The following is a 13,897-nucleotide window of genomic DNA, read 5'->3' on the forward strand; positions in this document are numbered from 1 at the left end:
TAACTGATAACATTATTGGGTCAACAGTGAACACATAGGGGTGGTCTAATGTGGAGCTCCATGTTCAATGATGTGTGATGTACAGTGTGCTCCAGAACACTTCTGCATGCACCAGCATTGTGCTCCTCTGACACAGATGTCACAGATCACCATCTATCCCACTTTACAGAGCAGGATAGTCTCTGAACCTTACGTTCTGTGAAGAGTCATGAACATCCAACCATTTAGCACTTGTGGTAGTTACACTGTCTTCTCCATAGATGCTCACAACAGGAACAGGCGAATGTTTGATCAGCTTCACCAGTTTTGAGGTACTCATTCACAGGCTCTGAGTAATAATAATCTGCCCTTTGTCAAAGTCACACATCTAAATGGATTTCTCCATTTTCAGCCCATATCTTTGTAGGGTGATCCCCCATCCTTGTCTGCTCTGCTTACATACCTAATAGCTGGTATGTCCACCTTTGGCATTGATAACAGTGGCAATGCATCATGACATGGGAGCAATGAGGCCTTGGTAGGTCACTAGAGGGAGCTGGTAGCACATCTGCACACATAAGCCACCTAATTCCTGTAAATTCTGGGGTGGGGGTGTGATCAGTTCTGACACCATGTTCAAGCACATCCCCTAGGTTTTTGATCAGGTTCACATCTGGTGAGTTGAGGGGCCAGCTCATCAATTGGAACTCACTATTGTGTTCCTTAAACCCCTCCATTACATTCCTGGCATTGTGACATGGTGCATTATCTTGTTGAAAAACGCCACTGCAATCAGGAAACATTATGTCATGAAGGGATGTGTGTGCTCAGTAACCAGTGTACAATACTCTTTCACCCACATGGTGCCTTGCAGAAGCTCTAATGGACCCATGGATGCCCACTGGACCAATGTATGCCCATGCGAGCCACCATCAGCTTGTCTCTGTCCTGCAGTACAGGTGTCAAGGAGCTGTTCCCCTAGAAGATGATGAATTCACTCCCTCCCATTAGCATGATGAAGAAGGTATTAGAATTCATCTGACCATGCAACAGTCTGCCTCTGCTCCAATGTCCAGTGCTGATGGTCAAATGCTCATTTCTGTCATAGTTACTGATGCCATTTGTTAACATTGGCACATGAGTGGGTCATTGGCTAAAGAGGCTTATTAGTAGGAGTGGTTGGTGCACTGTGTAACCAGATATACTTGTATTCTGCCCACCATTAAAGTCTGATGTCAATTCCACCACAGTTTGCTGCCTGTCCTGTTTTACCAATATTCCCAGCCTACAATATCTGACATCTGTTCTGAGGAGTGGCAGCCCAACCCCATGATGCCTGGGCGTGGTTTCCCCTTGATTTTGCCACATGTTGAAGGCATTCACCACAGCACTCCTAAAACACCCAACAAGTTGTGCAGTTTCTGAGATGTGCATGCTGAGCCTCTGGGCCATCGCAATCTGCCCTCGGTCAAACCCAGATGTATTGCATTCCTTTCCCATTCTACACATGGACAACACACTCACTGATATTACATTGCACAATGCATGTGTCTGATTAGCAGTCATTCTTCGCCAGGTGATCATTACGTCACCCGTATGGGTTTATGCCAATAGTAGGTCAGTGACTGTAATGTTCTTGTTTATCAGTGTAGATAGCTACAACCTCTAATTTTCATGAAGTTAGTTAACCATTTTACTGGTGCTGTTTGTCTTTTACAGTGTTAAGACTGTTTCTCTATTTGTTTTTCAAAATGTGGATACTCTGGTCCTGCAGAGTTGTGTCTTGAAAAGAAATCTTAGTGAAATTGAGAAACAGTCATAATAAACTCAGGGAAAAGTGACACACAGTAAACACAGTGAGATGGCAGCAGTAGAGAGTGAGTTTGCAGTCTCCATTACCATATTTTTAATTATTTCAGGAACTCAGTAATTAACAGAAGAAAATAAAAACAGTCTCAGTGTTAAACAATTTTTTTAATACTGTAAGTCATAAATATATTAAAACTACTATACATTGCATTTGTACATTAAATTTTAAAATTTAAATTGTAATGACATAAGTAACAACATTCGCAACTTGTTAGAAATTCTGTATAAATCACTGTTGGAATCATGACGTATAAAATATAAACACAAAAGACAAACTCTTGATTCTCAGTCTTTTGTAACTGAACATTTTTTTGAGGAGTTATAGACAAAGCAAAAGAAGTAGGAAGATGACAGCAGTTACAAATGAGTAGCATGAAAACCATAATTCTGTCTCAGAGGACATACACTTGGAAACCACCTTTCCATTTCCCTCTGTACTATATGACTCGTCAACTTAATATTCTCAGGTAGTTACTCTTTCAGTCATTTGATTACACAAACATTCATTCAGTTTTTTTTTGTGACTGAAATGAAGGACCATATTTTACATCTGATAACATTTTCCCAAAAAGAATCATAATTCTAACATTTGTTTGTCCATGTATCTCTTACAGCAGTTTGTACAGATATGTTTCACATGACAGTATGATCAGTATATGATATGTGACATGACAGCCTTTGGTTAAATTATATATATTGTGAACTCTTAGTGCATCAACAACAGATATATGACACAGTCTTATAGTCCTACAAGCTTTGTCCCAATTCCACTTAGTACAGTTGAAGCCTTTCTGGTGAATCCTTTCAACACATTCATTGGCACCTGTTAAAAAAGAAGTCTGTTAATTAAGTAAGTAACATAGATCCACAAAATAAATGTTTTATGTTACTGTTCCCCTATAAAAATCGTTTTTCTTAGCAAGGAAATATCCTTCTATAGTTTAGTGGAAATAGAACAATGAAAACTACTTACATCAACTACAGATGCAAAGAAATTAGTAAGTGTCTCGGCTCCTCCTACCAAAGTTCTGCCAACTCTTGCAAATTTTTCACCATCATTCCCATACTTTTCTTCTTCTGTTATGGTATCAACTATGGGTTGAGGCTGTAAGAAAGTTCAGAGTACTGTAATATTATTTTATGCCTTGAGATAAATCTGATATGATTAAAAATTGTTTACTTAGCAAATAGCTCAAATATTTTTCATAATAAATTGAAGTCTAAGGGTGGAACAGGAAAGGGAGGTAATGACAGTGGCACGTAAAGTGCCCTCCGCCACACACCGTTGGGTGGCTTGCGGAGTAGAAATGTAGATGTAGACTATCATCTATGCTATGCAAACAACTGACAACAATTATGTCTCAGCACACCCTAACAAGCTTTCCAGACTGTTTCCAACCACCCTGTATACTTCAGCCAGGATGATAAAATTGGCATGAAAACATTAATGTTTAAAATTTCTGATTAAACATAACAAAAACAAAGTAAAACTAAATGAATATGTTAGGTGTTATCTAGAGACATAATAGTGAGAACTAAATGAAACTGTTTAAATATACTGAGTGGACACCAATATTAAAAGTGCTGTTACAGATTTACACTACTTCTAAGACAAAGTAAAAAATTATGAATTTGAATGCAAATGACTTTATGATTCTGCTAATATCATCTTGTGAATTCCTCCATGGTATCTTTTTGGTGTTGTTGTGTTGGTTGGATGATAACAGCAAGCAGCATATATAGTCCAGCAGCCTCAATCAGTACAGCTCAGAGTGTTTAGTAAATGTCTGATTATTAGTCTCTTAGTTGAGGCTCACTTTCTGCTCATGTTTGCTTCCAAATACAAAATTTTGGGATATCAAGTAAACATAATTGTTTTCTGCTGAAGCTATGTGTTTACATTTCCCTACTACAATTGACAGATGATCATTTGGCATTGCATGCCTGTTTATTTGTAGCCACATCAATACTGAAAGCACTCTAGTTTTGTTTACATTTATATTCCTTAAATTAAGCAGCAAATTTCCATTCAGTCTGATCAATGTAATGTATATGACAATGGCGACACTGTATCTTACACACTCTGGAACCCACATTTTTCCTTCATTAAAAACAAATTTCAGATCTAATTACAGTATAATATTTTCCATTTGTAATAACAATAACTCATTCTTTCACTACTTTGTAAATTGTGGACAAGTATCTTATAAAGGGGCATACAACATGTAAAATGTAGGTAATAAAATATGGAAACAATTTTTTGTATTTCTTATAAGCAAAAACAGTGACACTTTGTCAAACACACACACACACACACACACACACACACACACACGCGCACACACACACACACACACACACACACACACACACACTGACACCACTCTACTCATACAATGAAGCACCAAAGAAACTGGTATAAGCAAGCGTATTCAAGTAAAGAGATATGTAAATAGGTAGAATACAGTGCTGTGGTCAGCAATGCCTATATAAGACAACAAGTGTCTGGGACAGTTGTTAGATCAGTTACTGCTGCTACAATGGCAAGTTATCAAGATTTAAGTGAGTTAGAATGTGATGTTGTAGTCAGCACATGGGACAAAGCATCTCTGAGGTAACGATGAAGTGGGGATTTTCCCATACAACCATTTCATGAGTGTACTGCGAATATCAGGAATCCATTGAAACATCAAATCTCTGACGTCGCTGTTGCCAGAAAAAAATCCTGCAAGAATAGGACCAATGATGACTGAAGAGAATCGTTCAATGTGACAGAAGTGCAACTGTTCTGCATTTTGCTGCAGAGTTCAATGCTGGGCCATCAACAAGTGTCAACAAGTGAACCATTCAATGAAATATCGTTGATATGGGCTTAGGGAGCTGAAGGCTCACTCATGTACCCTTGATGGTTGCATGACGCTAAACTTTACGCCTCACCTGGACCCATCAACACTGACATTGGACTGTTGACGACAGGGAACATGTTGCCTGATTGGACAAGTCTCATTTAAGGGTATTCAAATAACCTCATGAATCCATGGATGCAGCATGTCAGCAGGGGACTGTTCAGGCTGGTGAAGGCTCTGTAATGGTGCACAATGTGTGTAGTTGGAATGATATGGGACCTCTGATATATCTAAATATGACTCTGACAGGTGACATGTACATAAGCATCCTGTCTGATCACCTGGGAACTTCCAACAGGACAATGTGACTCCCGGCACATCCAGAATTGCTACAGAGTGGCTCCAGGAACACTCTTCTGAGTTTAAACACTTCCACTGGCCACTCAACTACCCAGATATGATCATTATTGAGTATATCTGGGATGCCTTGCAACGTGCTGTTCAGAAGAGATCTCCACCCCCTCATACTCTTAAGGATTTATGGACAGCCCTACAGGATTCATGATGTCAGTTCCCTCCAGCACTACTTCAGACATTAGTCAGGTCTATGCCACATCATGTTGTGGCACTTCTGCATTGTCCTGGTGGCCCCTAAATAATATTAGGTAAGAGTACTAGTTTCTTTGTCTCTTCCATGTACCATTTCACATATGTAATTTTACTTATTGCTGTTCCTCATTAAGGTTGATTTGAAACCCAGTGTTTGCTTTTGTTCTTCTAAAACAATACATTATACATAAATGTGTGTCTCTGTGCATATAACTTGAGCACTTGTAAACCTACCTCCTCAATATACATGGTGTAACAGTGATGATATAAATGTGAATGTATACTTTCCCGGTGTATACAGCTGGTGAAGAGTTTTCAGGCATCCAGCCAGGTGGTGGTGTCTTCAAACTGTGATGTTTGAATGAGTGACATACTCATCAGTCGACCCAGAAGGTGACAAATAGCACCAGAACTATTGTAAATTTGACAGATATGGTGCTAGATGCAGCCACAACATCTGTCCTCACTAAAGGGTTGAACTTTGCACCTGTACCAATGACTATACCAGAACAGGACATCATCAGCAGCGTAGAGGCAGCAATTCAGGGCCTACCCAAGGATCAAGCTGAATAGATCCAAAGGGAGACCTGCAGGATCATTGACAAGTCACAACTCCTGAAAGCCAACAGTACTGCGTGGGGATTATCCATGCACTGAGGGATGATGCTGACACCAGGGTGCTCCCAGCAGACAAGGGAAATGCGATGGTGCTGATTTGCATGGTCGACTACCAACAGAAAATCTGCTCTCTGCTGCAAGACCCAGCCTACAGGAAACTCAACAAGGACCCTACCTCAACAATGACCAGGAAAACCGTGGTGCTACTGAAGGACTCAGATCTACCAGAGGCAGTGAAGAAACAACTGTATCTCAGAGCACCAACGACACCGTGCCTGCATGGATTGCCGAAGATTCACAAAGAAGGGGTACCTCTATGGATGATTCTGGGCACTATCAACTCACACAGTTATGGACTGGTGACACTGTAAAACCACTGGAGGGACACTGCAGTCATCATGTGAAAAACTCCACAGATTTCATGAGAATACTGAAGAACATCCGAATACAGAGAGATGACCTACTCGTGAGCTTCAACATCACCTCCTTGTTCAGGAAAGTACCTATACAAGATGCCTTGGCACTCCTTAATCAGCACTTTGAGCCTGAAACAGTGAAGCTCTTTGAATATGCGTTTATGACCACCTACTTCAAGTGCAATGGAGAGAATTATGAACAAGTGGAGTGGCCATGGGATCTCCCCTAGCTCCAGGGATGACAAATCTTTATATGGAACATTTTGAGGAGGTGGCACTACAAACTGTTCACCTAAACCAAGGCACTTCTTATGGACCACATAAACAGCATACATGAGAATTTCATCTTCATGATGGAAGTAGAGGAGAATAGCTGTATTCCATTCCTGGAGATACTGATTAGGAAGAAGGCGGATGGCATGCTGGGCCATTCAGTATATAGAAAGAAGATGCACACAGACCTGTACCTCCATGCAACCAGCTGCCACCATCTGGCACAATGCCAGTCAGTACTGACGACTTTGGTACATAGGCCGTGCGTCATTTGTGACAAAGAAAGCCTCTCAGATGAATTACACCACCTAAGAGAGGTATTTTGGAAAAATGGGTACAGTGAAACACAAATTGGTTGGGCCTTCAAGAAGAGACAGGCTGACAAATTTCAGGAGCAGGAAGAAAAAGAAGAGGAAGATAACAAGAGACTCACCTTTCTGCCATATTTGGGGCCCCAGTCAGCCAAAATTGGGAGGCCACTGAGAAAATCAAACATAAATACTACCTTCCAACCACCGCTGAAGATGAAAGAGCTGCTGGGCTCAGCTAAAGACCCACTCAAACTCAACACACCTGGCATATATTGCATTGCCTGTGAATACATTGGACAAACGCAGCGCTGCATCTCGAAAATGGGCGAGGAACACATCAGACACATCCGACTTGGTCAGACAGAGAAATCTGCTACAGCTGAACATAGCATTAAAGAAAATCACACCTTTGATTTCAAGAACACTAGGCTGCTGTGCTGAGCTGGGAGCTATTGGGACAGCTTCATTAAAGAATTGATAGAAATATGGGTCCACAAGAATCTTGTGAACAAGGATGAAGGTTATCAGCTTAGCATGACCTGAAATGCAGCATTAGCCACAATATGCTGTGAACACACCAAGAACTATCCAGCTTGCGAGACGCAATCGGAATGCTCTGACGGAGACACAAACGGCACCCCCGCTTCCCCCTCCACCCCACCCACTGGCTCCTCTGGATCCAGCCTCCCACAGCCAGGTAGTGGGAGGCACACCACGGGCATAAAGGGACCAGCATCCACAAAGTTTTGGCACTTCGCCAGAAGATGATGAGTATGTCACTTGTTGAAACGTCGCAGTTTGAAGACACTACTACCTGGCTGGAAGCCCGAGAACTCTTCACCAGTGATGATATACTTTGTATCAGAAGATTTTTGCTGAGGGGTTATGATTCACTATTATTTTTCTATGTTTTATTTATATTTCTTGAAAGATGGTAATTGTAAATTTTGTGTCATTCAAAACATCTGGTGATAGCTTAAGGCCAGAAACTGTCATTTTAGAAGCATGGAAAACAAATTATGATCTAGACTGGAAACTGTGATAGAGGTATGAGGAAATTATTTTTGCCTCTTACTTGACATTTGTCTCCTTTTGTTAGCATAGTATTCTTGAATGTGGGGAATCAGTTTTGACACTGCTGAGAATAAAGAATGTTTTTGAAGAAGGGTAATAAAAATAGATGAACCTAAATTTTTTAGAATATCTTCTTTGACTTTTCACCGATATGCAAACTCAAAACTTAAAACATTCTGTAAATTGAAAGTTGAGGGTAGAAAAGAAAAGGAAGTAATTATATCAGCTGTATTTGGGCTTTATGTGGAATCAGCAATTTTGAGCAAAAATGCATGCCTGACCGGGATAGATGGTGCTAGATGGGATGGCCGGGGAAGATGTGAAGATAGTCCATGCATTATCTATAAATACTGTGATTGGGTGGCACAGTGGTTAATGCAACTGTCTAGTAAGCAAGAGATCGCAGGTTGATGTCCCTGTCCAACACAAATTTTCACTCATTGCTGCTGATTCTCCATTAAGTTCCAATGCAGCTGATACCATTTCCTCCTCTTTCCTTTCCTTTCCTTTCTCTCCCCTCCACCTTCAGTTACAGTTGCAGTTTTTACATGGTGTCTGTTTTTCAGACATGTTCAAATGAACAGAAACCATGCATTAATATAATTAAACCATTCTACTCTTATTATTATTTGTCATTGGTACACTACGTTAACTGAAAGCATTCTGTTTCTGACAACTGTTTTTTTCAAAATTTAGGGTTAAACCCATTTATGGAAAATTGCTTAAAATTTCATTAAAAAAATCTTCTATAATCTCTCAGGATTTATTGGCAAGATTGATTAATGGTATGCATTTAGGTGTTCAACTGACTTATTGATTTCCATTTATATGCACAATATAAGTGCCTGATCTCCAACCAGCCAGTGAATGTGCAAACCAACACTGTTGCAGCACTTGATAACAACACTCAGTTGATCTAAAAATATTGTGCATAAAAATGGAATCAACAACTCAGCTGAATACTCTTCTTTATAACTTTAACAATATAGAGGCTTTCAGCCACGTTGTATGATAGTGGTTTCAGTGTGAAGATTTGTACCTTTTATATTATTATGAGGCACTTCTAAATGGTGCATCTTGACTGCACAAACACATCATAAATTGTGGAGTACAGATTTTGAACCTTCACTCTTGTCAATCAACCTGATTCCTCACTGAAAGCCCTTTGCCACATTTTGTGTGTTTATAAGATTACCTAATAATTTCAAGACTTCCCAATAACTTCAATTTATTTTAACAAGAAAGGTATTTCATAAATTAGCTTTACTGTAAAAGTTGTTAATATATATTATATGTATGTATACCTTCAATACATTGATAAGGAATGACTGAACTGCAGAAAACATTTTCTTGGACTGGCTGTCTGATTCAAACTTTGCCATCTCTGGATCTTGAGGTGCAAAATTCTTACCCAGAGATGTTAGTAGATCACCAACAATGCTCTGCAACATTAACATCCTCTTTATTAGGAAATCTGATATACTTCTATAACTAATCAAAATCATATACCGTATCTTAATTATTTGAGGCAGATAAACTACTATGTATGGTGAAACAGCACACTGCCCTTTAAAAAGCATATGTATTAATTCAGTTTAAGATAGTATGATCATATTATTGCTACTGAAACTGTGCTACCACAAATTCAGCTGGACAAGAATAACTACCCTGTATACAAGCAGGTTCTTCTGCATTATGGAATTCAATGATAAATTGTGTGTGTAACCCTTAACTACTCTAGTGAAATGCTCATACACTAGTGGCATCTCGGAGTACCCCAATAAGAAAAATGAAACTGTAATTTAAGGAAATTTTATTTTTAATTGAACTTTTATCACTGAATATTATAAACCTTTTAACATATTTGAGATATGATTACAAACAATTTTGGCACACTGAAAATCTGTGGTTGGGGCAAACATGTTTTCAGCATTTTTCACACACTATTTGGTTTTCTTGTCCACATTTCTTGCGCACATGTAGCATCTTCCTTTCCTCATGGGTTCTGTCTCTGAAGATGTTGAGGCAAGAGGAGTACCACCAAGTTTAACAACGTCTCTCAGTTCACGAGAAAGAGGTTGGACATCTCGACGTTGTATATGGGGCTTTACTAAATCCATTCCAAGCTTTTGTAGCAATTCTCTTCTTTTTATATCATTTGTTTTATCAAGTTGTTTGGTGCACTGAAGCAAGACAGCAGCATTGACTCCTACTATGTTTAGAATGGCATAAAATACAGACATTGGCCATCTGTGTGTTCGCCGTGATAACAAATAGTTGGCGCACATTTGGTCCAGTGCATCCACTCCTCCTTTTGTGGCATTGTAATCAATGATCATTTCAGGTTTTTTCTATTGAGTACTGATTTTCTGATTGTGATGGATAGATGAAAGCAACACAACAGCTCGACCTTTCTGAGGAACATAAGAATAAATTGTCTTTCCTTCGTTATGCCCAAATAATGCAGATTCTACTGGGCACTTTCTGTTTGGTTTGAATTCTTCTGGGATCTGCGGTTTATTTTGCTTTAGAGTGCGTAAGACAGTCAACTTTTTGGCTTCTAGTTGATCACAGAGTTCAAGTGACATGAACCAATTGTCTACTGTCACATGTCTATTGCTTCCCTCAATTAGTGTTATTAATTTCAAAACATCCTGTGTTGGATTGATAATGTACTTTTATTTGCCCCTTTTCCTATGTAAACAAATGCATTGCATAAATAGAATGTTCGTGAGTCACAAAGGCACATAACTTTGAGGCTGTATTTGGCTGGCTTCCTGGGGCCTATACATGCGAAATTTGCATCTACCACGAAAGGGTACTAACATTTCATCGATTGTCACATATGCTCCTGTAGTATAATACTTTTGACATTTGTCTATAAAGAGTTCCCACACATCTCTAATATCTGCAAGTCTGTCATCAGCCTTCCTTGTAGCAGCACAATCGAATCGCAAACAAGACAAAATGAATAAAAATCTCTGAACGCTCATAGTGGCTCGAAACACATCACGACCAGTTCCATCATTAGCAAAAAGTCCAACAACATTTTTGTGATTGGATTTCATTACTCCAGATAAATAAAGCAGACCCAGAAATGCTCTCAGTTCTATTATATCTAGCGTCTTTATGAATGCTGGCTTAGGAGCTCTGTTGGTTTTTTTTTGACATGTCATGTATCTTGACATTTGTATTGGTGAGTATTAGTTGCAATAAATCTTCACTAATGAACAGTTCCCAAGCAGATAATATGTCAGTTGAATCAATCATTTTTGCTTCACGTTTACCACCTGGAAGATGACTAACTATATTGTGAGCACGGGTACGAGTCATAGGAGGAGCTTCTTTTGAGCACTTGTAGCACTGCTTTTTTCCAAAAAAATATTTGTCAGTGGAAGGTCTAATACACGCCTCTTCATCTGATTCTTCACAGCTACTTTCTGATGTAGCTTCAGAGGTGGAATCATGATCACTTAGTATAAATTCATCCTCATCTGCTGTGGTTTCCTCATCAGATTGCAAAAATGCAGGATCATTCACTATTCTTTCCAACTCATCATCTGCTAATGACTTCAATGATGCCATTCTGGAAAATAATGCATTCATACTCACATAACCTTAACAATTAACGATATCATCGAAAGTGTGCTGTTTTTGAAGTACTCTAAGATTTCAGTTGCGTAAAACACTAATTGGGATAATCAAAAACAACTTACGTTAATACTCTGGTAGGGTATTCTGAGACCACTTTTTCTTTATCTCACACAATAATACTGGAAACACCGCATTCAACAAAATGGTTCAAATGGCTCTGAGCACTATGGGACTCAACTGCTGTGGTCATTAGTCCCCTAGAACTTAGAACTACTTAAACCTAACTAACCTAAGGACATCACAAACATCCATGCCCAAGGCAGGATTTGAACCTGCGACCGTAGCAGTCGCACGGTTCCGGACTGCGCGCCTAGAACCGCGAGACCACCGCGGCCGGCCGCATTCAACACTTCGCGTTAAAAGGAAGTACTTCACTGAGGATTACCAAGAACACAGGTGCCATCTGTTGTTCCATTCACGTACTATGTATTGTATTCAATCGTCTGGGATTCTCCGGGACCCCACTAGAGCAGTTAAGGGGTAATGTACATATTTATATATTGAATTTATTATATATAGCTTGTATTTCATGATCTTATGTGACAAAATAATGTACATATGTATGTATAATGACGACATCCATACAAAGAAATTTGTTTATGGATGAATAAATAAATAAATAATTAAATAAATAAACAATTGAAAGTATTCCACTCTGGATGTGATCTAGATTGAAATGGAAACAAAAGCAAATTTCAGAATGCCATGATCACTTTAGCAGAGCATCCTTTGAAGTGTAGTGCATAAGATCCATAAACTGCAACATAGTTTGCTGAAACTTGTAATCTGAATTCTGAATGCATGATCTACTAAAGCAATCATGGCATTTTGAAATTAACTTATATTTTAATAAATACTCTGTTTCCATTTTCTGAGACCGTGACAAGGGAAACTAAAACATTTGGAGTTAAGAGTCGACAAATTAGGTTTTTTTTTATATATATATATATATATATATATATATATATATATATATATATATATATATATATATATATATATATATATATATATATTTGTTTGTGTGTCTGTCGACCTGCCAGCACTTTCATTTGGTAAGTCACATCATCATGCGAAAGCTTGAATTTTGTGTGTGTGTTTGTGTTTGTTTGTGTGTCTATCAACATACCAACCCCTAATTTGTCCTCTCATATTCTTGAGACATATAGGCCTAAGTGATTTATGAAAGGTATTTGAGGATTAATTTCAAAAATTGAGATGTTTGCTGATAATATGCATGTATTGATATGGTAAGGAGAAGAGTGGAACTGGTTGCCATGTGGTTCACAGCAGTCATCTTAATTCTGAATATTATAAGAGCTTATCTAATGCAATTGCAGACAAATAAAATTGACTTACAGATATCAGAAATAGAGAATAATAGGCATACTCTCAATGAAATTCTGTGTGTAGAATTCCCACACATTCAGGTGTATAACAAACTGAGGTGACACCTGCGCTTGTGTAAATTTAATGAGAAGCTCAGTTCTTTTTTATTTATACTTAAATATTCTGTCCGTTACCCTGAAAATAGAATTGCTAGTGTATTTAGTGTACTTTCAGCTGATACTGTCCTTTAGAATAACTCTTTAGAGCAATTCAACAAGGGGAAATACTATTTATTCTACAGAAGCATGCAGTAGTGACCAAGCATCCTGCTGAAGTCTCTTCAGGAACTTGGGATTTGTACATTTGTATGTCAACATGTTTTACTCCTTAATGGTATTACGGGCAAATAATAAGGGTAAATTTAGAATGCATAATGATATTCACATTTAAAAATAATTTGGGTGTAGGCTTCTGTACCTTGCTAGGTGTTAGAACGGAATCTTATATTCTAGTGCAAAGTTCTTTAACAGGGTCCAATAAACACACGGTAGCAAATTGGAGCTCCTCAGACATAAAAAAATAAATTAAAAGAATATATTTTTAGGGACTACTATAAGTTACGACAATTTTGGACTTGGGGATGTAAATCCTGATTAATGGTAAAGGTCATGTCAAATGCAGTTCCTCCTTCTCCATGGTGTATTTGGTACAGCAACCATAGGTAATATTTTGAAAGGAAAAGAGTCTTCATTGCAGTGGAGACAATACTTCTATTGACATGTTTTGCCCTTATAGTGCATCATCAGAATATCTATAACAAAAGTAAAATAGTGTTCATCAAGGTATGGTCCTGTCCTGCAGAGCTATATTGGAAGTTAAAAGATTTCCTAGAGGGTTTACTGTAATACAGGGCAAATGA

General features: G+C 38.5%; 1 protein-coding gene across 2 annotated transcripts in view; it reads right to left on the reverse strand.

The window, feature by feature from the left end:
• Positions 1-2,034: 2,034 nt before the first annotated feature.
• The window catches only part of LOC126251948 (uncharacterized), a 119,453-nt gene continuing 107,590 nt past the window's right edge, over positions 2,035-13,897 (reverse strand). For both annotated transcript variants that reach the window (XM_049952712.1, XM_049952713.1), the window contains exons 3-5: positions 9,300-9,437; positions 2,822-2,953; positions 2,035-2,671 (exon numbers count right to left, since the gene is read on the reverse strand). In XM_049952712.1, coding sequence (XP_049808669.1) covers positions 2,588-2,671; positions 2,822-2,953; positions 9,300-9,437 — 354 coding nt within the window. In that variant the 3' untranslated portion in view covers positions 2,035-2,587. The remainder of the gene's footprint in view (positions 2,672-2,821; positions 2,954-9,299; positions 9,438-13,897) is intronic.

Source organism: Schistocerca nitens, chromosome 4 (genome assembly GCF_023898315.1).
Source record: "Schistocerca nitens isolate TAMUIC-IGC-003100 chromosome 4, iqSchNite1.1, whole genome shotgun sequence".
Classification (NCBI taxonomy): Eukaryota; Metazoa; Arthropoda; class Insecta; order Orthoptera; family Acrididae; genus Schistocerca; species Schistocerca nitens.